Genomic DNA, 27,991 nt, shown 5'->3' with positions numbered 1-27,991 from the left:
ATATAAAACAATAACACGGAAAACATTAAGTTTGGCTGTAACTGAGCGTGTTTCTTGTGCCGCGTGACGTCCCATTGTTAGTCCGCTGCGCAAACTAGTTCTGTAGACACGTTTTGTAACCTCGAAATGTCATGATTACAATAAATAACACGGAAACACTTCTAGACCATGAAAATTTGTAATTAAAATGAAAAACAGCTGGTTTGACAGTAATCGATTCTGAGCGTGTCCTCTTCTGCTGCATGACAATATATTCGTCCGCAGCTGCGCTAAAGTGGCTCATTGCCACCGTTTGTAATCTGGAAACCGCGTATGTCGGGTAAATCGCGTGAACGTATTTGTGAACGCAGTAAAGGCTTTAGGACCTGGAGGTGTGGTTTTTTTCTGCTGCTGTTGCTGCTCGCTCCTCACGCGGCTCCTCCTCCAGCCGAAGGCTGTTTACGAAGAAAGGGGAGCTCGTCTTTTTGGCAAAAACAAGGGCTGAGACTTTCATCGAGAGGAGCAGTGTGTCTGTTGCCCTCAGCACAGGCTCTTTCTCTTTAGGCTCATAAAAAAACTATCTAGAGAAATGGATTCAGTTCGTCATCCCTGCAAGATGTTTCTTTCTTTGCACATTGTTTTCCTCAGCGCAGCCTTCGTGGACGGCAGCTTTTTAAATGCAGACCAAAAAGGTAAATAGTCGACACGTTGTTGTTTTTTTTGACACTGTTGACATTGTCTTTCATTTCTTTTTTTTCTTTTAAATCCAAATACCATTCAATCTCAGCCCAAAGCTTCTTTCCCAGCCCGTTTCAATTATAATGTCTGCCTGTTTTTTGTTATTCTGCAGAGTGCATTGATTCCAATGGAGTGAGTTACAGAGGAGATAAGGCGAGTTCCTCCTCAGGCCTGACTTGTCTAAATTGGACCGACACGTCCACACAGTATGATCCTCACACAGGTAAACGTATCTAATGTTTAATTTGGTTAAATAGATTACATGAAAATAATGCATCTGATTTTAAAGTGTTATTACCAAGACTGAAATCAGTCTGTATGCAATGCAAAGTGCATGGAGAGCCGTTTTGGCATTTATTCGATATTCTTGATCGTCATCTTAGTACATGCTAGTTTATACGACCATTCGGTGCAGTGCACCAGTAGCACGGAAAGTACAGTGTAACAACTGTGTCTCAATTGATACATGTACAGTATGTACTCGGATGTTTTCCCTCCCCACAACTGTATAACATTTCTTAACCCTAGTTGAACAACTTTGCTCTCCTACATTTGTTGTAAATCGATTCTGTTAATAGTCTGTTCCTAAACATTACTGGAAGAAGAGACCGTATACCGGGGGTCAGCAACACGCGGCTCCAGAGCCGCATGCGGCTCTTTAGCGACATCTAGTGGCTCCCTGGAGCTTTATAAAAATGTTTGAAAATGGAAAAATATTTTGATAGTAGGCTAATATAGCTCAAATAGATATAGATACATGTTGCAGCCCCGAAAAAGGAGAGCTGTGATGTTCGTTTTTTAAAACGTACACTTTATTTATGCTTTTAACAGTCTCGATAAACACAGACACGTCTGCGTCCGTCTCTCTTCTCATTCAACTCAAGAGCCGTTCAAAGACAGCCTCTGAAAAAACGGAAATTAATGATCACTTCGCTGACACTAAGAAAAGCGAAAAACAATGCACCAAAGCAAAAAATCAAGCGAGTAAATCACAAAATAAATTATATCGGGGTGTTTGTGAACACACAACAAAGAAATTAATAACAGAAACAATTCTGAGACAGTCCAGTCTCCTACATGCATACAGCATGTGTTTCCTTCATTGTACGTTTTATAGAAGGCTTTTATTTTTTTGCCGCTCCAGACATACAGGTATTTGTTTTTCGTTTTTTTTTTTTTTTTTTTTTTTTTTTTGTCCTATATGGCTCTTCCAACATTTTGGGTTGCCAACTCCTGCCGTATACTAATACATGAACCTTAAGATGGGTATCGAATAAATGCTAGAATGGCTGTCCATAACAGTATGTTTATGATTTTGCTTCTTCTTGTCTTTGTCCCCATGGCGGCTTGCTCATTGTTGTGTGATGAAGTTGTGTGAATGATTAATGAGTCCAGTGCTGGGCAGCCACAGCTGGACAAGTGTGTGTGTGTGTGTGTGTGTGTGTGTGTGTGTGTGTGTGTGTGTGTGTGTGTGTGTGTGTGTGTGTGTGTGTGTGTGTCGGTTCAAATGAGGGCCTCAGTAAGAGACCTGCGCTGTTTTACTCCTTCCTAATATAGGTGTGGGAGATCACAATTACTGCAGAAATCCGGACTCCTCAGAGCGGCCTTGGTGCTACATTGCGGCCCCTGATGGGATCGTTCAGAAGCAGTTCTGTTCCATCGAGCAATGCCAAGGTGACTTCTAACCTCCTTTCCTTGAGAACTGGAAATCATGGAAAATTCCCTAAAAACAAAAACAAAACATCAGCAACATAAAAAAAGCTTGCTCGATTTGCAAACGTGCTTCAAAGTGAGTTATGTTCTGGAGAAGCAAGATGACATTTTTGCGCAGCTCCCAAAACATTTTTGTTTGTCAGCCCAGAAAAATTGGCAGTGTGGGTTAAAACTTTGATGGATCGCTGGTTCTCGTTCCAAATAATCCAAGTGCAAGAAAATAAGATTTCCCTCCGCCCTCCTCAGTAGTAGGTCACTTGGTTAAATCTCCGTTGAGTCTAATTTACCCTTTATTTTCTTCCTGGCTCAGATAAACAATAACACAGCGACCACAGGTTTGTGTTAAAAAAGCCCACTTGCTCGACTCGTTTTCTTTTTTTTTTTTTTTTTTTCTTTGCCATGCCTCACACTGTCCCTCATTGGTAGACGGTGGCCTTCTCACCTTGGAGACAGAACCGTATAGGCTGCTCCACTTGATGATATCATACACTTCTAAAAGTCAACTTTGTAAACAGCTGACTTGTGCTTGCAAAGGAAATGGGTGATGTGGGAAAATAATGAAGCGCAGACGTGGAGGCCAAACCTTCTGTTGCTTATGAGCATGCGGAGCAGTTTTATGATCGCTGCTTCCTTTCAAAAGATCATTTTCCACATGTTTTGCCGTTGTTGCGCTCAACAAGAGCAGGATCTCTTTCTGCCCTGGCATCTGTGGTCTCAATATTGGAACAACAGTAACCAAAAAAAACACGCACATTATGATATGGCGTAACCCTCAATTCAAATTTCACACAAAGTGCCTCATTTTTCTCTACACATTATACAACAATATCAAGATGTAAACTTAAACAGTGAAGCCCAGTTTATCACAGAGGACATGTTCCAGACATATGCATAATAGGTGAGCATCTTTTTTTTTGTGGCTGTGAACAATGAACTGTGATACATTGGAGATGACAAAACTATATTTACAAAATACGAATGATACTATACGTCCTTGATACTTTTCACGTGATGATATTAGGGCAAAAAACATTTAGTGTTATGTGGGAGAAATCAAATTCTGTAAAGGCAGTCCTTGGTTCCACGGTACTTGCTTGATAATGAATTCGACAGAGCATATTCAATAAAACCCATTAAGCTGTCTCCATAAATTAACGAGATGTACCTTTCCTAACAATCTCACAAAGCAATCCCGACTGACTGTTTTGGCTAATGTGATGATACGTTGGCAAAGCTCCAAGCTTTAAAAGTCATTAACAGTGATGCTGCTTCATTGTGTTCCAGAGCTCACGTCCACCAACGCACCAGAGTCGGAGTCGGACGGCCCAACAGGGGCCACTCTTGACCCAAATACCGATCTCCCGTCAAAGACGCGCTCATCTTTGGGAGAAGCCGCCGGCGTGCAGCCAGTGATGGGAATCAGCCAGCGGGTCCACACCGGACCCAAAAAGAAAAAGGATCTGGGGACGCTTGGTATGTATATAGCCTCCTGAAAATATGCACGATGACTTTTATAGACTCTAACTTGCCGTTCGCTTGATGCGCTTTTTAGGCTACGCCCTCGGCATCATCATGATGGTGGTTATCATCGTTCTTGGGGCGGGCATCACGTTTGGCTACTTCTACAAAAGGTCAGTGCATGAACAAGCGCATCAAAAAAAAAAAAAAAAACAAGAACAGAGAGGTGGCAAAAGTACTTGCGTTCTGTACTGAAGTAGAAGTACAGATACTCAAACCAAAAAAAAAAGTGTAATCGACCGAGGAGGAAACGCCAACACTGCTGACTTTCAGTTCAAGAGTGTTGCTGTTGCGCTGTTTGCCGAGACTGAGGTCTTTCTCTGTCTCCGTTGTTGAGCGACAGAGAGCTGTAGTGAGCATGCTGTCCCTTTTGGGTGTGCGCTCTGGAATGAGATACATCTCTGGTTTCAGTAGAGCCGTAGCGACCATGACAACGGTTAGTGACTGGTAACAGGTAGTCTTATTGGGCACTCAGTATTTCGTACTTGCTCCATTGCCTGCCAGCAGAAACAGAAAATATGCGGACGAAAAAAAAAACTTCAGTCGGAGTTCAGCTTGATGAAAATACTGTGTTTATACAGCAGAGCTCTGACTTTTCATGAATTTTTTTTTAGCGAGTGTTTTGCACCCGGGCTAGCCAACTTTAGCAGTGCCACAGGTGCTAGCATGGACGTTGGACTCTCCAACCCATCAGCGTCTCATTAGTCAATTGGCCGCGTTCCATCGTTCTGATTTACTTTGTAAATGTTAACATCCAAGTGAGATCTCTTCATAGTCGTTCTTTTGAACCTCTCTATTTGGGTGAATGTTGTGAATTGATTTGCTGAGCTTAATTTTTTTTTGTTGTTTTTTATTTTCGGAGCCAATTTGGTAACATTGAAGCAATCTGTTTAAATGTACAAAATATAAGGTACAATTTTAGAAACTAACACTTCTCCAAAGCTGTGTGTGTGTGTGTGTGTGTGTGTGTGTGTGTGTGTGTGTGTGTGTGTGTGTGTGTTGTGATAACTTGACTTGTACTGTAACAGATGAAAGAGCCCTGGAAAAGTTCCCCAAAAAAGAGTGGATGCCCTGTAAATGTTGTTTAGCTGGTTTATAAAATGAAACCACTGTTCAGATGTTGGAGGTGTCACAACAGTAAAAGAAAATGTTGGCATCAATGGATTTTTCTTTTCACAAAAAGCAAAATTGCTTCGACTTTTGGGAGAAATGACTGCATGTTATCAAATCTACAGAAAAAAGTATTTTGTCGACCCCCCCCCCCCCCCCCCCCCGGTGAAAGAAGAGTGTTAAGTGTTTCATTTGTGCGTGTGTGCACATGTGAGAGTGTATTTCATTGCTAGAGGCAACAGTTCAAGTTACAGAAGTAAAATGGCTTTTTTCTTTTCTTTTTTTTTTTCAGCTTTCAGCTTTGCATTGGTCAGCGTCCATTACATTGCACACTCGCTTTAATGGTGGTGTGTGTTGCGGGGCATCATGTGTTCTTGCACATTCCACTCTAATTGTCTGTGTTGTTGCACATTTGCACGCCATTCCAGAAAGAACATGTTGCGGGGAGATGGCAGGAAATGAAATTTCTTTTTTTTTAAAGCTTTTTCATTTCAGCTTCTTAGTAAAGATGGTAATGTGGAGGAGACGTTTGTTGCCGTGAAGTCTAGAGCACAACGTGTTGCTTGTCGGATAAGCTGTGTATTTCTTTTCTAAGAGGGTGATTAATTAGGAGAAGAATGTTACATCTTGGGTTTTATGTGCAAGAACAGCATGACCCTTGTCTTTCTGATGTCACAGACACAGTGCAAATAACTCAACAACCAAGCAGGGTTGCATGCGTCTCACAGTCAAAAGTCCTGTGCAGTCTTTTTTCGCGGGTTTTCTCCTGGTACAACGGCTTCCATTTCCAATGCATGCATGTTAAGTTCATTGAACATTGAGGAGTCCACAGTTGTAAATGATTGTTTGGTTCTGCTCTGCGATTGGCTGGCGACCAGTCCAGGGTGTACCCATCCTCTTACTCAAAAGCCAGCTGGTAGAAAATGAATGGCCAGAAGAGAAACAAGTTGAGTATAACAGTACCTGTCTCGTTTTGCTATTGATCAGTACAAACATGGCTCAGTCTCAAAATAGACGACTCATGCCAGCTTGTCCCGTTCACCATCTGCCACTGTTTCCGCTCAAGCCACATCACAGCAGTTTATCTGAGGCTCACAAATAGACACATGTCTGCCTTGCCTTGGGCTGTACAGTATTTAAATGAAGCCCTTTAAAACTATCACTAATTTATATATATATATATATATATATATATACAGTATATATATATACCGTATATATACCTGTGTATATATATATATATTTTTTTTTTGCACTAATGTACAGACCAACTTTGCCCTGAGCAAGGCGGGATTTCTGGTGAGAGTTTGCAATTAAAAACAGCATAATTACTGTATGTATCAGGCGATCTACGTGCACCCCCTCCGTCTCTCTCTCTCTCTTTTCTCATACAGAGTTGTGCGGATAGCTTGGAGGCAAATTCCTCAGCTCAGACGTTTCCAACTTGTCTCTAAATCATTCCTTTTGCGAATCGTCTTTCGCAGGATTCAGCGCGATTGATTCTGCAGTGCAAACCATCGGACTTTGTCGTCATATGGCAAACAGTGTAATACGGCTCCGCCCATGGTTTGTCCATCTTTGCAGGAATTGAAGTTGCTCCTCTTTTAAAGATAGTCATAAAAACCGTTAGAAAAGTTGTGAACTTGGCAACACGGACTGCAGTTATTGTACACTAGATCCATTTTGTACACTAACATCTTGAAAAACTAGCTCAACTGGAGTGCAATTTGAACTACGTGTTTTGAAGCTGCGAAAAAGAACTACTGTACAGCGGGGCTTTGAGATATGATCATACTTCTAACTCAAAACACTCAAATGTCAGAATAATCTTTCCCTATTGAAATGAATCGAAATGCCATCAATCCTTTCCAGCTTCCTACCCCCAAAAAAATCCAACAATTAAATTTTTTTTTTTATTGGAACAATAGCACTGTACTAATAAAAAATACATTAAACCACAACCATACAGTCATGACAAATTAAAAAAAAAATTAAGATGTTTTTTGTTTTTGCTTCAATTCAGTGGAAATGGTGCTGCTCCTTCTGGTGTGTGAACTTTGTCAACTAGGGGGCAGTGTAACACAGACATACTGATCCACAGCACATGGAGGTGAATCTCAGCTCTGTTGTAAGCTGCTGCAATATTAGGTCTTCTTTGAAGAGGATGAATAATATATGCAGTATTTTTATCTTGTCAATGTGTTCCTCCACAGATTGTGTTCAAAAGCCGTTGCCTAAGTGTTATAACACCGCAACACAGGTGCTACTTGTTAGCCTATCTTTGGCATTTCCCTTCTTAGCACTAACCTGATCTATTGATGTGATTGTTTTAAATACACAATGTGTAATTCTGTTTTATATTTAGTTTGACAGTCACGTTCAGCTGAGAGTAGCAATATAACGTGTTCACTTTCTGCCAAACCGCTGCTTGTTGTGAAGTTAGTTGTGTTCAGTGCCACCAAATAGCACTTGTATGTCCATGCACCACTCAATTTGAAACAAGAACAAATGTCCTGAAAACTTGAATCGTTATCCTTGCTGTTTGAAGAAAACGGATCAAGTCAATATAATGACACTCTGTGTGCTTGTCCAGGGGCCGAGACCTGAAGAAGCAGCACGAGCAGCGAGTGTACGAGCGTGAGATGCAGAGGATCACCCTCCCCCTGTCAGCCTTCTCCAACCCCACGTGCGAGCTGGTCGACGAGAACACCATTGTGGTGACGGCCGAGCACGAGACCACCCCGGTCCAGGGGGAGGCGGAGGGCGAGGATCTCCTCATGGGCCAGCAAGCGGGCACTCCCGGTGCGTGAATCAGGATTTATGAATAATCTAGTGGACCAAAATGACCCTCATGACCGTTTGGTGTCCAGAAGCAGTTTGATCTGAAGACTGATGCCACGTCCCGTTTCCTTTTATTTTTGCCTACGTGAGACAAATAAGGACATAAGGCGAGGGAGCCGTTTGATGTGTATTTTGATATATTTGAAAGCCAAAAAATAAGCTGGTTGCCTGCCCTCTTAATTAGGAGTACCAGAGACTTTGTCAGTGTTATAACTGTGTGAGATGAGGCCGTTGACAGGAAGCATGGGCATCATTTGTAACCTTTTGTACATACTATGCGGAGAAAGTGGACTCTCTCCTGATGAATATGTGATGAATTGCAATGTGCTTTGACCCGCTGGCTGTGCCGAGGGAGAACCCTACATATAATGTATATAGATTTGTACAAACGTTGGGCATGCGTGTAAAAATAAGCATCCCCCTCAAAAGGTAGGATGAGTGGAGCAAAAAAAAAAAAAAAAAAAAAGCCCACAGAAAACAAAAAGTCTTTCCCACCCAGAAATGCCTTAGCACTCTACCTGGCGAATGCACTTTGAGAGAGAAAGATGTGCTTTAGTTCCACAGGTTAAGGAGTGGCAGGAAATACGTTTCTCTCAGGAAGCATGTGTGGCATTTGAGTTGGTCCTCTGGATGGCATAACACTGCCCGCAGCGCACGCAGCGGGCACCGGCAGAACACAAAGTCCCGCCCTTGTAAGCTCACGGCTGCTGCAGGGGCCTGCTGACATTGTACTCACATGCCGTTTGTGACATCAACACCGTCCATTCAACGTGCTCTCCCAGATGCGTGTTTGCATCATAAATACAATTCATCAACACGCCCTGTCTGCAGCATCACAGGAGTCTTTGATTACTGCTGTTCAATTGTTTTGTGTCCTGACTTATTGTCTTCACCAAACAGACATACTAAATGCAGTTGCATTGACATTAAGTGCTTGTATTTGTAAGAGTGTTTGCTTTTCAGTGAGACTGAAATAAAAAACAAAGGTGGAAACTGGTATGTTTAATTTCATTCATGGAAATTCATACAGATTGAACGATTACTCAACATGGAAACCTTGAACTCCCCCTGCTGGTCATTCTATACTAACTACACATTTGAGCCGCCCGCGAAGTCATCGCTTTTGGAGTAATCTTTTCTTTAAATTGGTAAAAAGATATGTGAAAATTTAGTACAAACACATTTATCAACAAATATACAATCATCAGAAGAATCTAGAACCACTGCAGATATTCGCCAACAAAACAGTCATTTAGTGAAACATTTCCTCATTGGTAAAGATAAATAAATACACAACTTTAGGAATGGAAACGAGTCAGCGGTCATCCCAAGTATCGCATTTAAAACTATCAATAACGACCAACACCACTGAACTAATAGGAATGTCTGATTTTTTGTGTACTCCAACATGTATAAAGCTCGAGACACAAAGAACATCACAGTATTTGCGAGTTAAATATAAAAATAGTAACACGGGTGTTAGTGTCCACATAACTTATCCAAGTCTCAAAATGTGTGTGAACACATCGTCATCGTGAGTGTTTGGGGCTCTTGTAAGAACGTTTTTATTTTGCTCATTAAAAAACACTGACTACAATGAGCTAAAATTCAATCGTCAAACTAGCGAATAGCTAAAATAATCTGTTGCGTGAGTGTTTACTTCGGAACCCCTTTTGATTCTTAAATATCAGTGGTAAAAATTAGTTGTCAGTACCTTGACGCTACTAGAACAGTTAACTAGAAAGCAAATCAACATCCACAGTGAATTGAAATGTCTAAAATCTAAAAGTTTCCTTTATAAAAAAAAAAAGACCTCTCATTGAGCAATATGTACAATATCTACATATTATTCAAATGGATGTGAAAAATTACAAAGCAATCCAGTTCTTCTGTAGAAAAACAGGTTTTTAAGATCAGTGTGTTTCAACAAGCCCTTTTTGAAAAGCAAAAGCAGCAGGTGTATGGAGAACATGACAAGGGTGAGAATTTGACAACACAAAACATGAACGCAACTTGTGAGAAATTGCTACAAAAAGGTTAAAAAGTGCAAATATCTAGCAACAACCTTGCATGTAACGTGAATGAGTAGTGAAATCAAAACAGTCCTCCTGGTCGAGGAATTCAACTGTTGCTGCCGCACCCTTTGGTCCTGCTTGCTGTTTGTTTCCTCAAGACAGGGAAAGACAGCATCAGTGGAACGAGGACGCCCTCTGCTGGGCAAACATCGAATTTTACACAATGGCAGAAAAAACAGGTATGGTTTCAACCTGACGCGAGAACCAAGGCGGAATTTCCGTTTGGAAACAGACCAAAGGAACATGTATTTAGCATTTCTGCACCGTACACATTACAAGGAGACCCGTGTGCATTAAAAAGTAAAAGGTAATAGCTGTTGAAAGGCAGCCTCCACTTGCACACTGAAACGAGAGCAGCCCAGCACGCTTTCTGGGTCCTCACGTGGCTGCGGCACAGCTTACCTCTCGCTGTTTCGTGTTATTGGTGCAGCAGGTCAGAGGGGTTACATGGCTCGAAAAAGAGGGCGGGTACTAAGTGCCATTGTCTGATGTCCCAGAGCAGTCTGGGGAGGCCACTTTGGGGGATTGCGGCTCATCTGGGCTTGGCGCTGGGGAGGAACCATCTTTGGGCCAGTGGAGTCGACTCAGACTTTGATGGAGTTCGTCTAATTCGGATGGGAGAGGGATGCCCAGCTCCTGGTTGAGGGACAGAGCTTTGAAGCAGTCCTCCAGCTTCTGGAACGGTGGACTACAAAGGGAAGCGCAAAGGGGTTAGAGGTGAAAAAGTCCAACTCGATCATATGAACAGCTCTGCTCTTTTAAAATTTCACATCGATCACATTCTCTGCTCTAGTCCACAACTAAGGTCATGATAGTTAACAAAATCGAATGAAATAACTAAAAGTACTTGTGCAATTGGGAAAAAAAAAAATTCATTCAAGAATTAAAATAAACATCAATGGTTAAAAACTAGTCCTTAAAAAATATAACTACCAATAACTGAAACTATACTTTATGTTTATAAAAGTAAAACTAACTGGTGTATAATTTTTAGTAAAAACATCATTTGTTTTGAACTTTGTCAATGAGTTTCATCAATAATTTTAAATGTTTTCATTTTGGAAATACTATTTGACGATACAGAAGAAAGAACTTTCAAACACCCAAGAGGAAATTGCAACTTACTTTACTTTTATGACACAACACAGTGATCTTTTTAATAGACCCAATTTTCCGCACTATGAGCCGTTTCAGAGTATAAGGTGCGCCTTCAACGAATGACCTACTGTATTTTAAGAGTTTTCATCTTTAGGGCGCGCCACATTCTAAGGCGCATAGAATAGTTGCTGTGGTTGCATTATGCATCCACTAGATGGAGCTACTTTAAAGGAATACAATACAATTACAACACAGCTTTGTTTATACAGAGCTTTCACAACCACTCAAGTTGGAACAAATTGCTTCCCAGAACATTTAAAATACTACGTCCATGAAATCAGAATATATTGATCCGTATATAAGGCACATCTGATTATAAGGTGCGCTGTCAGCTTTTGAAAAAATGGAATGCTATTCCGTCCGCCTTCTAGTGCGGAATATAATGTACGTAAATTGATGAATTGGTGTATTGCTCTTGCTCTCTCACTCTCTCTGTATTTTTTAGTGTTTAGAGACGTCTAGTGTTTAGAGAGTGTAAGGAAGTCTTGTAAATGCTATAAAAAACACGCGTATTAAGTAATTAAATTGGAGATTTCAGTCTTGCAGGTTACACTTATTGCGAAGGTGGTCGTAACATAACCCCCAGTGATAGAGGAGGACTATTGTATGTACTCTGTTCTTTTTGGCTGAGCATTTCAAATCACCAAAAGGGTCTCACCGGTTGTCTGGTGTGAGATCGCAGCAAGCCACAGCCAGCGGAAAGAACGCTGGCGGACAGTCTTCAGGGAGGAACTTCTCCACAAACTTTCCCACGTTCAGACCGAAGTCCAGAGTTCTGGGGAGACATTCTGGATCTGCGTAGACCTTTCCGATGATCTGGATCATAGGATATCGGAGTGAGGGTCCATAATTGACAAGTATCACAGCTTTAGGATTCTTCACTTAAACCTCAAAGTTCAATTCTTACCTCACAAAGAACAATTCCATAGGAGAAAATGTCCACCTTTTCATCATAGCGTTTACCTGAAAACCAATCAAACACGAGACTGAGCAACATCGCTTGCGCTTTCCAGACATCAGGTCAGTAGTTTGTTGCACAACGCACCATTTAGCATCTCTGGGGCCATCCAGTAGGGGTTTCCAACCACGGTATACCTTTTTTTCCGGTCGGAACGTCGGAACACCCTCTTCTTGGTGGAGTTTTTTTCAGGTGATGGCTTCACTTTCTCTTCTACGATGAGTCGCGACAGTCCAAAGTCGGCAACGACCACGGTGTTGTCCTATTGACAGATTCATTTGGAGCCAAATGCTGTGAATTTGTCACTGGAGGGTGCTTACGACACTTTGCCACTTACCAGTTTAACCAGGCAGTTGTGAGAGTTGAGGTCTCGGTGTATGATGCTCATAGAGTGAAGATAGGACTGAGACCAAGACATTTTTGGAGGGGGGGGGGGGGTCAATGAAATAACTTAAAATGTGCATATCAAGGATGTTTCTATTAAACATACAAAATGGACATGTTGAAGTAAGTTTACAATGTGTTTCAAGAATCAGTGGTTTTTATTGGCAACAGAGCTAATGGCAATGAAATGATCGCAGTGTAGTTTTAAGCGCATGGTACATTTGCATTACAATTAAGGCCTGCAAATGGTTCACTCATATCATCAGTCTGTGTAATCAGCCTACTACTCACCATGCCAGACGCGATGCTCTTTGCAAAGCTCACTCTTTGCTCCCATGGAAACGGATCCTGGTAGGACAAAAAGCAAGATCAATCAAAATACAATTACAAGGGTCGAAGATAGGCATGAACATCATCAAACTGACATTTGGACCAGAACACTAAACTCTTAAAAAATAAAAAAAATAAAAATACTGTTTTCCTCATCCAGGCCAGCCCTCTAGGGCCCATTCAAGCTTCTGACAGTTTACTTCAGGTCAGCACCCCCAACTGTTTCACTTCCTTGTTTCCGCTCTTCTACATGTTCTGAAGTGAATCAGAGCTTAAAACGAGTGCTGAACTACAATCTCAGATTTATTCTGCATAAACGTTCTGGTCTGATAGGTTAGGCATATGCTCAAAAGAAGACAAGTGAACTATTAATCAAAAGAGAGTTTATGTATTGACTTCAATTAGAATAGTCAACTCGCTAAAGACTTTGGCTTGCCAGCTTTTAAGCATTCACCACAACGACATTCTACCAAACAAGTGTGGCGGGAATCCATCAATGACAAATCAGGCCGTAACAATAATGCAAACAATTTATCACTTCAACTTTTCATGAAAACACGTGGACTGCACTTCTCAAGCACGAACTTATCTCGACACTAAATAGAGAAATAAATATACACATTTTATATGTATAACAAAAGTCCGCCAACCGACCAAAGTGAATCAGAGGTTCTTGCTTTTCTTCCCCCCGCCAAATTGCAGCCGTTGCAATGAGAACATTGAATTCTATTGCGTTGCGATCTTGATTTGAATTTGAAGTCTTCAACCCTACTTCAAACCCACAGTGTCTCTGATGAAGTCCTTCAGGGTGCCTCCCTCGATGAACTCCGTAATCAAATTGAGTCTCTTGTCCTTGTACAGTACACCGATGAACTTCAGGACGTGAGGATGCTCCAGGCTCCGCATGACTTTGACCTAAAGGTGATGATGGATCATGCGTCGTCGGTCAGCTAATGGTAAAATGTGCCCGACGAGAAAATAAACATGAAATTCCCGAACCAACACAACCGTGGATAAAGTTCTGCACACGGCAACGAAAACAAAGAGATCATTGTTGAAACATGTGGAGCTCTTTCCGCAGAAGAATAAATTACAGGTCGGCACAGTGCACCGCTTTGAACGTGAGGAAGCGCAGGCCTACTGCAACTCATTACCTCCTTGAGGAATGTTTTCTGGGTCTCCTCGTCACAGCGAAGCAGCTCTTTCATCACCATCACCTCTCCTGTGGCTTTATGAGTCACCTGCCCACCCAACAAAAGAAAAAGAGCACTTGAAACTTCATGATAGGTGGGGGTCGTTCATTCAGAGAGAGAGAGAGGCGGGACCTTGATAGCCTGTCCAAAGAAGCCTTTTCCCAAAACCTCGCCGTGGATGAGGTCACATGGCCTGAAGATGCGATGAGAGCAGCTACTGGACGACCTCAAAGATTCAGAGCGACCAATGTCTCGGGTAATGAAAAGGTGCTCGTTGGGGGAATTGGGTCCAGGGGACTTGCATATGCTGTTACTGCGCCTGAAAACGGACAAGGTGGACCAGTTCCATAAGATCTACGCGACAGCGGCGAGCTGCACACTCGTGGCTGTTTTTTTTTTTTTTTTCCTGGCCAAGACGAACCTCAAAGATCTCCTCTTCAGTGTGCCGTCTTCCACCTCAGTTCTCTCCAGGACCGCGTTTGATGGCGAGGACAGGCGCATGCGGGAGGTCGCCGGCACTCCCAGCGTGTTCCTGGACGTTTCCAGTCGGAGCCGGTCCAAACGTTGCCTCACCGGGTCATATTCGATAAGCAGCTGTAATGTTTGACTGGTGCGATGAATGAGGTCATCCACCTATATCAATCAAAAGGCTGTTCAACATTTTTGACTTTATCGATACCGGACAATGTCAGTGTGTTGGGTTATCACAATCAGAGAGGTTTTTAATTTAACTGGTGCCAGAGTAGAACCAGCAAGTTCAGCGAAATATGAGAGCCACCGTATCGTCAGCCTCTTAAAATAATGACCAAAGTCAAATTTTGGCCATTTTTTCAAAAATCCTTCAAGATTTCCTCATGACGCTAAAATCGGCTGCAACCCGAGTTAAAAAGATCACTCAGTTCTAGGCCTGAAATGAAATTATTAACATATGGAATATAATCAGAATTTGGCTTATTTTATCATGTTCTGAAAAAATAAACGACAGGTACTTATTTTAAGAAGGTGACAATATGAAAGAGTGCACATTTGCAGCAATGCAAATTACAGACTCAATAATAAACAAACAGGACTCCTCGGTTTACAATGCTCTGGAGTAAAGTCATAATTAAAGTACTTACGGTATATATTTGTATGAAAAACACTACTAGGCCAAAAACATAAAACAGGGCTGAGCGATTATTCCAATTCAAATCGACAATGCAATGCAATTTTCAAATCACAAAGTCTGCAATTTGGGGAAGAAAAAAATGCCGTCATATTGGTTGGCAAGTATGTATTAATTATTATCTAGTAATTCTGTTTTAATGGTTGTTTATTGATGTACGGGCACTTCCAACTTGAATGTATTATTATTATTATTATTATTATCATTATCATCATTATTATTACGTAATGGCAGAATTTTTCAGAAATGTTCTTGTATTGGATGTGATGGTGTGCATGTCCTGCAGATGTCTGTCAAGTGTCGAAAGAGAGCGCAGCGGAAGGAGTTGTCTGCACAGGCGGCGAGAGAAATGTTTTGATGTGACAATAATGATGCGAGAGTGAGGCTGTGAGAACTCAAAGACTCCCAAGTACTGCATTCATTTCTCATAGAATCCTCTCCCTGCTGAAGAATGCATTAATGATGGTGGAATGAATGGAATGGCAAAATTCCCAGCTGCTGTTGATGCACGAAAACAACAAAGGGAAATTCTGTGGCGGTGAGGTGGAACTCATACGTAATTAGAATTTACAGACCGCGCCTCTGACTGAACATTTTTGGGATGGGAAGATGTGCAAAATCACCTCTTCCTCCAGCAGCGTCCCCACCGGAACACCATTAATCTCAAGGATCCTGTCTCCAACGTGGATGGCATTCCGCACCTCGGGACTAATGAGCATCCCTCTGACCCTGCTCGTAAAACAACACCACATACAGGGACATGTGTTCATCACGGTGGAAATGAGCATCCCTCTGACCCTGCTGGAAACATTGTGTATGTTGATACTAGTGTAAGGCTGAGACATTATGAAGAGCGCAGATGCAAATTAAAAACAACAAAGAAATGCTGATCAGAAAGTCTGTGGAAAAACTCCCCCCAGCAGGAAGCACACAACATGCACCCAACCGGAGGGTCACTCACTCTGTGACTTGGACACTCGCCACGCCACTGACGTCACGCAGCACCGAAACGGACAGGCCTCTCTTGCCGTTGGCCGCGGAGGGCATTGAGATGAGCGTCACCGTGTGGGGGAGGGAGTCCAGGACGGAGTCATGCGAGCGCTTTTCCAACATGGGGGTGAGGATCAGCTGCTTGTAGCACTTCCCGCTGCAGACAAAAGCAGACGGGGCGAGATGACACGTGCCGACAGGCTGCTGTTTGAAGTTGCAGCACTCGGGAGCGGCGCTGAAGGAGTCATGGAAAATGACTAATAATGACGGCGAAGTCGCCTTTGAATAGAATCAATTGTTCGCAAAACATTACGAGATTACGAAATACTGCATTGTGGCACAATCCAAATGACGGCTTACGGCTTGCTGTCTCTGTGACCCAAACTTGGAGAAATGGACGATGGATGGATGGAATCCGAATTCTATTGTGCTTTTGGTGAAGGAGAACCTTCCCTTACACTCTTCTTTTAAAACTGACAGTGACATATGCACGAGGATCATTTGATATATTCATTTACCAAAATCTTTATCATTGCAGCCAAATTCGTTAGATTAGTTCAACAAAGGCAATTCACTGAAATATCCCCAATGAAAACACACAGCAAAGCAAGCATGCCAAATCACAAATATTGAGAATTTGTATGACGCGGTGGACATCGGCTTACCAGAAGAGTTTAGAGCGCTCCACTAAGGCGTACGTATCCCGGTCCTCAATCACCACCTTGCAGCTGAGACACACAAAGCACTCGGGATGATACTTGTGTTCTCCAGCCACCTAGAAACACAAACGGTGTTGTTGAATTTCTTGCTGCGTTGTATTCGTATTTCCTTTTCCTCCCTCCCAATCGAAGAAGTGTTCTCCGTCACGTCTTGGTTGAACTTCCAAGCCGGCAGTGCTGACACAGGCACAACACCTGCTTCGGTTTCAGCCAGTCTGGAATCTGCTATGATGTCACCGACACGTCGACAACTGAGATGCTCCGTCTCGTTTTCAAGCCCCCGAAAGCGATCGCTCACGTGCACGATCTTGTTCACGTTGTTATCTTTCTGGAATTGAGGCTGCGCCCTTCGGTGTTCATTGCTCTCGGGCGAGATGAACAAATGCATCTGTGTTCACTTCAAAAGGACGATCATCGCATACTCGAGCGTTTGGAAGTACGCTTTCTTGTCAAAATAGGAAATATGGTTGCGAGACGGTCATGTCAAGAGTCGCTCAGTGAAAAGTTTGCGGCTGCTTTGGAACACAACAAAACAAAGCAGCATGGGGAAGAAATTGCGTTTACAGTGAGGAAAAAAAACCCAGACTCTATACCGCTGAAGCTCAAGGCAATCTGTCCATAAAGACTAGCAAGTTTCTGCATGAAGCAGGTCTTTTTTTTTTCTTCATATGACCAGGATTTAACTTTTTCATTTTTTTTTTTTACTTAACAAGCAACAAATGCAGAAAGTAGCTTTTCATTTCATCTTTAGTTTTTCCAACCTTAAGGAGCAGCAGGCAGCAACGGGTTAATACTTTTTAATGTAGAAGACACAACACTGCAAGTGCAAAATGAAGTTTAAAGTTATGGACGTGGAAGTGCTCGTGGGGGATAAACGTGTCAGTGAGTTTTAGAAAAGAAAAGCCATATTCTGGCATGACTCCTTCTTGTGACTGGCTACAAATCACATTTAAGAAGATTATTTTTGTTTGGAGCATGTCAAAAATGTTGACCTGAGCAGTACTGTCACCTCTCATCTCGCTTGCACCTCCTTGTGATTATGCAGATCATTGCCGATTGAACCTGCCTTTCAGACACGCTATTGAAAGACACAAAATCGCAATTTGTCTTGGGTGCGATTAATCACACTGCAAGTGCGACATTAATCCATTTGCATATTGTATACTCCTCCCCAGACTGTGCAAAATAAACCGCACAGCAATTTTGGCACAAGCAATGCTGGGTGTGCGCGCGTCATAGATCGGCTTCCATTCCACCTGTTTGTATGAGCAATCAAGTTTGCGCCTGCCCTACAGGATTATTTTTTTTAACCACAGCCATTTGTTTTCCCGCTACGTATTAAAATAAAAACACCTTTTTAAAAACTACAGATGTAAGTACAGCTGTGAGTCAGTGCTGAGAGGATGATGTCGGCGTGACGAGTGTGACACAACTCTTCTTCTATATTTAACAACATAACGGAATATACGGTAATTAACACGAAAAATGTATCTAGCCAGGTGTGACGCTTATTCTTAACCAGCATACTGTACTTCCTCAAACAGTTACCTCTGCTCTATTAGACGCTGCTGTTTTCCACTAAACGCTGAACCTCAAATTGGTGTCTCCTTCCAGCCCCACATTAAAAAAAAAACCCCAAAAAAACAGGGTGGTTTCATGTAAAGCTGGAAGCGCGCTCACCACTACATCAGACACTCATGCAATGCAAAATCTTTTTTTTCCTTTGTCATTATTCATGTTTGTCAATAATTCAGTGCATGCCATTTTTCTCCAATGGAATTACTTGTATATGCAGAAATAGAGCATTGTATTACCTACAGTTGAGTAAACATGCATGGCCAATATAAATACAGGAACAGTACACTACACGAACTTTCCAAACACGGTAGTTAACAACAAACAAAAAAAGCTCACAAATGCTTTTTTTGTTGACTCTACCGTGCCGCTTCACTACAGGAGACTGAACATGAGGTGGGCCCCCAAACCACGATCTGTGTTCTGGAGTAGGTCAACCGTGGAGAACTTTGGTGCAGAATGAGGCCTCAAGGGGGAAACTTAGTTGGCCAATGGGTTTGGATGGCTGCCATGTTCAGCTGCAAACCTATGTAAAAGTATCACTGGTCTGTAAACGGAATCACCGCGAAAAGCGTACACTCTCCCGCCTTGTAATGTGTGTTCGCATTCATCCAAAGTAGAAGGGAGAAAGTGGAACATAGAGCGCTTTGACACGCTCTGTGGGCGTTCAGGTATTATCTAATTAGAGGGGGGGGGTGGGGGGGGGGATTTGTTGGCTCGTGGGTTGATGGTGGCCAAGCGCACTGTAAGGGGCACTAGATTGGTCTTACAGTTTGATTTGTACACTTAACACAAAATAGGTACCGTAGCGGAGGAGGGGAAAAAGACTACAGCTCATACAAACAAGGCAATTGAAGTTAGTCCCTTATTACGCAACTCGGTTTCTAAAGCACTTTAACTGCTGCTGTGATAAAATGTTGTACACACGAGATGAAAATAATACAATCAGTCGAATGTATGTCAGCGTCATGATACTGATGTGCAAAATAAGTGGACATCATAGCGGCACGTCGGGGTAGGGCACAATAAATAAATACTGCGAGTATGAAGAGTAGATGATGACAGCTTGTCGAAAAGCTTACATGCATTGGATACGATATGAGCTGCACAGTAAATCAGGTGGATGTCAGAATACAGTCTGGCGATTGTGGCAGATTTACCATTGCAGGTCCGGTCATGAGCAGAGAGCATCCGTGACACAGCTCTCCAAACCTCTCCCAGTAGTGTTTGCGACAGTACAACTTCCCATCCTTCTCATAGTACCAGTTAGTCAGGTGGTCGCAGCACACAGAGCACCTGGGAGGACAAAAACAGGTCTGGTCAGCCTTTTGCTTTTGTCTGAAATGTATTTGAAAAGCCTCTTGAAACCAAGTTGTTTTTTATGAAACAAGGAAAGTGCGATGGCCGATGGAGCCACTGCACCCTGGCGCCTTCAAACTTTGCTGCTCGAGAGAGTGACGCGCCAATGTTTTTGTAGAGAGTAAGTTATTAAGTGGTAGTTGTTAAGGAGGTCTGCAGTTGTTGACATGAGAGAGATTTCGGTGAAACCGAGGGTTTGTTTACAGAGCGCATCTTTATCTGGGCCACCACATTAGCCTTTTGGTCAAAGGTGCAAATCTTTTGTAATCCAAGCCTTGGTCGAAGTGCTCCGGTATCGCAACCCCCGGCTTCAAATAAAGAAAGGAAGGCCGCATTAACTGGCAGATGTTGAAAAATCTAAGCAAATTCAGGTGTGGAAGTTGAAAATTCCAGTTAATAATTGGAGCCATTTGTGACCTGGAGCGACGTCGGCTGAAGTAAGAGGACATTTATAATCGCAAACTTCGAGGCCAAATGTGTGAAATGCAGAATGGGGCAGACTGAGAAGCAGCTGCAGACTGTGAACATTTTGTTCAACAAGATTTACTGGTTAAGCAGAACTGGGCAGCAACTTTGGATGCCGAAGAACAATTGACTATAGAGCGCTCTGATTAGTTTACCAAAAGGCTGCCTACGTTGTTTCAACATTGCACATCTTCAAAAAGTTCTTGAAACGATAAGATTTGCAATTAGAATAATTGCTCAACTCGACCTAAACTTTTTCTACTTCTTCAACTGATTTTGAAACGGATCTCTGATTTGCTAATCCGAGTCCTGTGAAACCATTCCAAGTATGCAGTGTGACATGATAAATCAGAGGGAGACCGCTGACGGCGTACTCAAAGCTTCCCTTCCTGGCCTCGTGCCTCTTGCTCCAGGACAACGTAAATGATTCATGTTAACTGACATTGGCACAGACTGATTTCAGTGTTTTTTGGGCATAACTTCAAGGGGAAAATGTGTACTTTTTAATGACTTGCATACAGATAATTGGGTCTTCGGGCAACCTGTCCACCCATCAAACTTGACATTAAAGTTATTTATGTCTTTCGTCATCCGCCATTCTCTGATTCTGTCTGAGCGAGTTATTCTATGTTTGCCGCCCCACCGTGATACAACTGCGAAATCATGAACATAATAAGAACCCCAACACAAAGCTTCTCCACCCCAAGACAAAAGCAATGGTTAAACTACAAATATTTTGTGCGCAAAGGGGTGAGAGGCTACCATGTCAATGCCAGGAAAGTAATCAAAGCTGCACGGAAGGCCTTCTTGAACACATGACAAATGTCAAGTATGACTGCATCTGCCTTGTTGAGACAAATGTGGAGAGGCGACGCTCGATGATGGGGAAAACCTCGCAAAGCCTACCCATCATGTTTTAGCTTGATTTGTAAAATTATTTTAAGCAGGCCAAAAAAAAAATTCGATTTTCTACAGCAATTATTTCAACAATGGAAAATGAAATACTTCATAGCACAAGTAACATTTTGCTCAATTAGTCAAGCCACCCATCCAAACATTTCAAGATGAGCATGATGTATTACATGTACGCTGATCAGGAAAAAAAACCCAGCATAGAAAGCAAAGAATACTTTTTTAAGCTAGAAATAAAACTCTGATTAATCTGCTATTGTCACTTTGAGCACCTCCTAGGTGGAGAAAATTCCAGAAAAAAACCCCCCCTAATGATCATTCATTAAATTTGTATTACATAACACGACGTTATGAAACTGCACCGAAAGGTCCTTGAAGCCGTACTGATAACAGGGAGGTGCTCAGAACAAACTCAGGTGGGTTTCCGGCGAACAATGCAACAGTCCAGCCGGCAAAAACACTGCAAAGTAAACATTCCTGATTTCCTTGAGCCGCATTCCTGCTGAGTGTATTCTTTTGTTTGAAGGACGGCGTGGTAGGTAGCGCGACCTTTAGTTGTGACATTGAGGACTTTGGGAGGAAGTGTTTCACCTTTCATGGGATCCTTATCTCAGCGTGTGGGATTGTTGCAAACGTTCTCCAAAACGATTTTTCTCCTGTGCGTGATGAGTGATTAAACCGTGTTTCCATTCATACGACAGGAAACGCCTGTGTGTAATTCAGTTCAGTCTAGTGGACATAGGAACAGTGCAAGTGACCTTTGATTGCAATATATGACAAAAAATATGTGACATGAAAAAGGTCGTTCAACTATAACTTATAGTTGAACAACCTTTTAAATGTCTGCCTCTGGCTTATATAAGCCAGAGGCAGACAGAAGGATTCCAGTTGTCAATAATTGAAATTAATATGACTAAGTTCAGAAGCAAGGAATAGAAAAATGGGGGCAAAATGTAATGTATTACTTGGCTGTTGTCAGTCAAGGTGTTGTTGATTCACCGGTTTGTGGTTTGAGGATTAGAACATGAGCTATGGGAAGTTATATCAACAACCGCTCTTGTGGTAATAAACTCACAACATAGTCAAACAAGCAAATTTAGTCAAATGCCCATTTCGAATAATTAGGTCCTTTGGGAATTCATTCTTTTTTATTCCCCTCGAGGAGAAGTGAAGAGCGGGGGGGCTTTTTGATTTTATTTTTTCTGACTTGACTGCCAGTGTTTGGCCCAGGGCTTTGGGCTGCTGTGGCCGCTGTAGAGTGCCTCATTGTCACCCATGAATGTGTGCATGTCATTCGGAGAATGCAAAAAAAAAAGCAAGGTAAAATACTGTACATTTTTAGAAAACTGACCGACATGAAAGCCAGCGTGTGGACAGGGGGCTTTGTGCTGGTGTGGCCGCTATGTAGCACAACATTGCAGCAGCCATACCATGAGCCGGTGGGATATATTTCAACCACTGGAGGCTTAAAGTAGATATATTTTCACGGCTCCAAAATGTAGCACACTCTTCTCTGGGGTGTCAAATGTAGAAGACCTTTTTATTTTCACTTTAAGAGATTATTTTTTTTCTTCCTGTTATGCAGTCCAAACAAGAAAGAGTCCCATTTTGTCCACAACACGAAATTTCAATTTTAAGGGGCCCTAACATTAAAAATGCACTTGAAAATAGCTTGTACACAAATAGTACAAGCATAGCAAGTAAGGAAATGTGTGTTCGGTAGATTATTTTTTGGTTTGGACAATGCTTCTTGGCACCAGATCTTATACTGGGCAGTTGGGAATCTAATTATTTCCACTCAATGGTCCCACATTTGTAAGAAACATACATTTGCGGGATGAGCAGCAGAGGTCAGACTGTGAGTTGCCCGCATGACAATGTAGCAAAATCCCCGACAATGCCAAACTACCATGAACTCGTGTTTGGTGTATTGCATGATGAATGTTTGAGAATAAAAAGACATTTTGGCAATTTTTTTTTTTTTTTGGCAACGTGTTTGTCACAAGTCAGCCAATGTGGTTGCGTTAGCCACTCTGGCACGAACAGCATGCGCAAACTGATACCAAGTTTTCAATGGGGTTGAGATCAGGACGTCCGTGACAAACTCCGCTCTGTGGCGGCAAGCGTTGTGGACAGACTTGGGTCCCAGACTGCGAAAACATGGATGGCGATTTGCTTGGAGATTTGGCAAATTATTCCTCGGTGTAAAAAGAACAGACTCAGCTCTGCTGCTCATCTCACAAATGCACGACCATTTAAAAGGGGAATAAATGGGCTTTCCAGTGATCGATGATTTATCGCCGAGCTCAGTTACAACCAAGAAATAATCTACCAAACAAAAATGTCCTTACTTTTTGTGCTCCGTTGAGTCACGTCTCGGGAGTGTGGTTACACAATTTATATTCACAAGGCTCTAATCCTAAAATGAAGTTGGAAAGATTCTAGCTTTGAAAGGACTTTGTGTAAACTCAAACACTATGGTCAGGCCAGACCAAGCTCTGTCTGCTACTTGAAGGCTGGAATCAGGAAGACCTGCACTTCAGGGCTAATTCCCTGTCTTCCCTCCACTGCAGGAATGAGTGGACACAAACTCTGGCTGCGGCTTTCGCTGTAGATCCACATTCTTGATTGTTTACGTGCACACATATGGGTACACTTAGGATGAGCCGGCGGTAAAAATCAGCTCGCGGCGGCTCTGTACAAGCGTGATTTATTTGTAGTATGTGTCTGCAGCTTGCCCCCTTTAAAGGGTGCTGAGCACGCACAGCACAAAACTTTGAAAGAGAATTCAAACTTGAAACGTAAATACTGTACTCGATTTTGTTCGCGTGTTCAATGAATGTAAATAGTCATAATGGATATGTGTCACTTGGAATATACATCTAAATCAGGGGTGTCAAACTCAATATTCCCACAGGCCACCGGCGTAGCTTTGGTTTCCCCCAGAGGGCCGTTATGACTATGAAACCGCATAAATGTACTATCATCGCTTGATCATTAGCGTATTTTCTGGACTATGAGTCGCAGTTTTCATAGTTTGGCTGGGGGGTGCGATTTATACTCTGGAGCGATTTATGGGTGAAATTATTAACACATTATTACAGTATATCATTTCACATGTTATTTTCACATTAAACCGCAAGAGGCCGCTCTAGACCTGTATTGATAAAACCACGATGAGTCTGACGTAAGAGACGTAGAAGAGGAAGCGCTGCATCTTCTACCTCCGGAGTTGGTGGAGTTGCTTTAAAGTGATACAGAGGATAAAGATTCCATTGGATTTAGTGATTTGGAGTGACATTGATGGTTTGGTGAACTTGTTAGCAAGATAGTAGTAAGTTATCTGAATAACTCCCAATATGTTACTTGAACATACCAGGCACATTCTGGGTTCGTCGTTTATGCGTCATGTAACGTTAGCATATCGTACACTTATTCAGCGTGTTGTTTGCTATTTTAGTTTAATTTAAATTGCCTTTCAAGATGGCATGTATGTTTTTGGTGTTGGATTTTATCAAATAAATGTCCCCCCAAAATGTGACTTTATGGTTGGTGCGAGCTATACTCTGGAGCGATTTATAATCCAGAAAATACAGTAATTATTATATACAGTATAACCAAAAAAAGTGATGGATAATATAGTTTGAAATCAGAAGCACAGGAAAATACAAAATGAACTTTGTTCTATTCAATTAAAAAGGGATTTAGTAACAGGAAATGCTTACAGCACCACTACATTAGAGTGAAAACAATTTGCAATTTTGGTACCAATTTTAACAGAGCAACATGAAACAGATGAGACACATGATTTGCTTTGACAGGTTAATTAAATTTCATGTGTGCTGTAAATAAAATGGAGGAGTACAAGGAAAGACACAAGCAAAGGAAGATGATCTCAAAAATGCCCAAATCTGAACCATGTAGGTTCATCCTGGCTGAGTGCTTATTCTGGGCCAGACATTTGATTTCTTTTAAAGGAATGTGAATGCTCTAAAAATCCGACACTTATGTTGCCATGCCAGTGTTGCTTTGAGCAAAATAATCCTGCCAACTAGGATTGTGTAGTGGAGGTCTGGTGTCAATTACAGTAGCTCAACTTCCCACAGCTGAAGTCACGTCACTCATATTTAGATCGCAATCTACTTGAGACTTTATCAACACTGTCCCTGTTTTCTAGCAACGAGTTAGTGACATCAATTTTTCCTCACTTGCTCAATGACCAATCAGTTTCACATGAAAGAATATTTGAGAAATTGATTTGGCTGAATTTAGGCAGGATGATTTATGCCGTGACCGCTGTGTGGGTTGTCTCTCAAATAGTTTCTCCAGACTAATCGTGCTCCAATGGATTAGCCTCCAATCGTGATCGGCCAATTTCAGAACAAAAGAATGCGATTGGCATCTTTCAATCAATGGCTTTCTTTGCCAAATATATATATATATATATATATATATATATATATATATATATATCACCTGCGGCGCGTACTTTGCAGCCTGCAGTCAACTAGAGATCAACCTGTGTGCAGTATGGCGTCCCCTCCCCCCCTTTCCTCAACACTGCACATTGCGCAGACCAAACCAGTAAATAATCCATAATATTTGAAAACTGGAAATTACACACAAACAAACGAACAAACGTGCATCTACGAAAACAAAACCTTCTTGTTTGGCGGAAGCAAAAACCACGACAAAAAGTATTCCACCCATTCCCAATGAGGCACAAAAGAACAGGCAAAGCTTCCTTTGCAGCAAACAAACAAAAGGTTTCATGAGCTGAATTTTGAGACAGCAGACTCCCATCTCTGAATCGCTGGTGAGGAATGCAGACATAGCGCGGGAGGGTGCTACTACATATAGGCCTCAACACTGCCAGGTTGACTGGAACAAAAGTGACATCAGCGCATAAGAATGTTATACAAGGTGGAGGTGGTCCGTTGGCAGCGTCATCAGGCAAAGGATGTTTGGCTTGCTTTGCTCTGGCAATCTGATTACTCTGTAGTTTACAAATTTAGAATAAAGTGTGTCATTCGAATGATGCCATTCTTACACTTAAATGCAACGCTGCACATTTAGCTACGTGACACTACAGCCGCCACACAAACGTGCATCTAATATCTCGCAATAGTGTATAAATAGAAACAGTGGAGAAGTTACAGACAACTTGACATCATGATTTAGAAAGTAATGCAGCAGCAGGAGGAGCGTCTCAATGGTGAGAGGAACACGGCCTCTGAAACAAGGACAGGGTTGTGTATGATCTTGAAGAGGCAAAGTTTGGCAGGACTAAAATCTGAGGTTGTTTCAGGACAGTGTGCAGTGTTTAGAGATATCATTCACTTTGACGATTTGGAAAATCCAGATGTCTTCAAAAGCCAAAGACAGGGGTTGAAAGTGTAAAAAAACCAAATAAAACCCCATATAGATTGCAAAGATTTGTATGATTTGAAATTCAATCAAATCTTTTTTAAAGACTTTTAACCGCCAAACAAAAACTTGGTTGCGCAAAGACATCATGGGGTGGCGGGCTGGGGTGCGGGGGTTCCAAAAGAAAAACTATGTCTGTAGGAGATCTGTGTGTAGCCGGCGCACGCAATGGGCACATCGCCAAACACGATTCAGTCAAATAGGAAACGCAAACGATTTTCTTGGTTGTTTAGTTTCACATTGCCTCTCACCCAAAGTGAGCCAGGCTAGACTCAAGCTTACGGGCCACCCAAGTGAGACTAAGAAGGACAGAAATGGACGGATGGGTCAGAAGGCAACTCACATGTCCATGAGCAATTAAAAAGCCCATTTTTAATAATAGTATTATGTATATGGTGTCAAGAATGGTAAAATGTTACTTTGAAGTGTTTGTACTTTAACTTGAGCTTAATTCTCACACTCCAATTTGGCAGGCAAGTGTCATCACTTTCTGATGATCAGAGGCAATCTTATGGCACAGTGGGAACCTACTTGCTGTTTGCAAACTGCTTATGTTGGCATGTACAGGATGAGCAAAGGCTAACTGGTATGCCTACATGTTGTATCTCCTCATGGAACAGTAACCTGTTAAACCCGCAACTCCCACTTCAACTCCACTTTGTCAGTCATTAAGGTAAAATCTGCTGCTAAACAGTCTTGATTCAATTGCTTGCTGCACAAGTGCAGATGTCATCCACCACTGGGCGCTACGTGTTAACAGCAAAGCCAGTTCATACTTTCACCATTCCTGTTTAGTCTGTGATACAGAAGCTTCTGCGATTATCCTGAAGGCCGATTGTGACGAAACCAAAACAGTGACATGTTGACCAAGAGCAGCGCCACTGTCAATGCAAAACAAAGCGTTCATTTCATGCCAACCCACTTTGGGATCCATCCCCGCACAGCTCAGTTGTGCCTTGTGAGACATGTATGGGGTTTTGATCTGAGAGACTTACTGGAAGCAGGCGTAGTGCCAAATGTCCTGCAAGACCTTCATGCGGAACGGCTCGTGGACTCTTGTTCCACAGCCCGCACAGTAACACTCTTCTGTACCTGCAACAAGCAAAACAACAGTGCTGCGACTTAACTTCGTGCTAAAGTAGCAACAATATATCACCCCTTGGCATCTTGAAGCTGAACTAATTCCTCACCTTCTGTGTCTCCCATCTGCTCAATTAGGCGAGCGTCGTTTTTAACCTTTTACACGCGTTGCATACTGCGAGAAACGGCGTCCGTGTGGAATTGCACTCCGCGACTCGTCGCTCCCGGTGAAAAATAACACCGAAATGCAGGATGAGTGACGTCGTACTGGCTGCGAATTCCTGTGCCTGAAAGCGGAAGTG

The 27,991-nt window shown here is 42.2% G+C and overlaps 2 protein-coding genes across 4 annotated transcripts; one reads left to right on the top strand and one right to left on the bottom strand.

Moving 5' to 3' along the window:
- The first annotated feature begins 28 nt into the window (after positions 1-28).
- On the top strand, positions 29-8,896 carry pik3ip1 (phosphoinositide-3-kinase interacting protein 1). Its single transcript, XM_086110977.1, has 6 exons — positions 29-671; positions 830-940; positions 2,275-2,391; positions 3,715-3,903; positions 3,983-4,061; positions 7,652-8,896. The coding sequence occupies exons 1-6, from the start codon at positions 569-571 to the stop codon at positions 7,866-7,868; spliced, it is 816 nt and encodes a 271-aa protein (XP_085967103.1). The 5' UTR covers positions 29-568; the 3' UTR covers positions 7,869-8,896.
- On the bottom strand, positions 8,887-27,991 carry limk2 (LIM domain kinase 2). 3 transcript variants are annotated; one of them, XR_015100899.1, is made up of 17 exons: positions 27,800-27,991; positions 27,605-27,701; positions 19,607-19,742; positions 16,818-16,927; positions 16,124-16,309; positions 15,786-15,960; positions 14,419-14,630; positions 14,130-14,316; positions 13,959-14,045; positions 13,588-13,719; positions 12,766-12,822; positions 12,428-12,493; positions 12,178-12,352; positions 12,040-12,095; positions 11,791-11,948; positions 10,377-10,662; positions 8,887-10,109 (listed from the first exon to the last, which is right to left on the bottom strand). XR_015100899.1 is itself a non-coding variant. In XM_086110975.1 (16 exons), the coding sequence occupies exons 1-16, from the start codon at positions 27,813-27,815 to the stop codon at positions 10,446-10,448; spliced, it is 2,067 nt and encodes a 688-aa protein (XP_085967101.1). In that variant the 5' UTR covers positions 27,816-27,991; the 3' UTR covers positions 8,887-10,445. The 3 variants fall into 3 exon arrangements, 2 of the variants coding, with proteins under 2 accessions (XP_085967101.1, XP_085967102.1); XM_086110975.1 differs by having other exon boundaries at positions 8,887-10,662; XM_086110976.1 differs by having other exon boundaries at positions 8,887-10,662; positions 15,786-15,891; positions 27,800-27,990.

The sequence above is a fragment of the Hippocampus guttulatus genome, chromosome 5 (assembly GCF_054856545.1).
Source record: "Hippocampus guttulatus isolate MCC_2025c chromosome 5, RoL_Hgut_1.0, whole genome shotgun sequence".
NCBI lineage: Eukaryota > Metazoa > Chordata > Actinopteri > Syngnathiformes > Syngnathidae > Hippocampus > Hippocampus guttulatus.
This window is presented reverse-complemented; position numbering and strand designations above follow the sequence as displayed.

Coding starts and splice junctions, on each gene's coding strand:
- pik3ip1 (XM_086110977.1), top strand. CDS start 569: ATGGATTCAGTTCGTCATCCCTGCAAGATGTTTCTTTCTTTGCACATT. Junction 941..2,274: donor ACAGTATGATCCTCACACAG/GTAAACGTATCT, acceptor TTCCTAATATAG/GTGTGGGAGATCACAATTAC. Junction 2,392..3,714: donor TTCCATCGAGCAATGCCAAG/GTGACTTCTAAC, acceptor ATTGTGTTCCAG/AGCTCACGTCCACCAACGCA.
- limk2 (XM_086110975.1), bottom strand. Junction 19,743..27,604: donor TGGCACTACGCCTGCTTCCA/GTAAGTCTCTCA, acceptor TTGTCCTCCCAG/GTGCTCTGTGTGCTGCGACC. Junction 12,494..12,765: donor AGAGCATCGCGTCTGGCATG/GTGAGTAGTAGG, acceptor TCTTGGTCTCAG/TCCTATCTTCACTCTATGAG.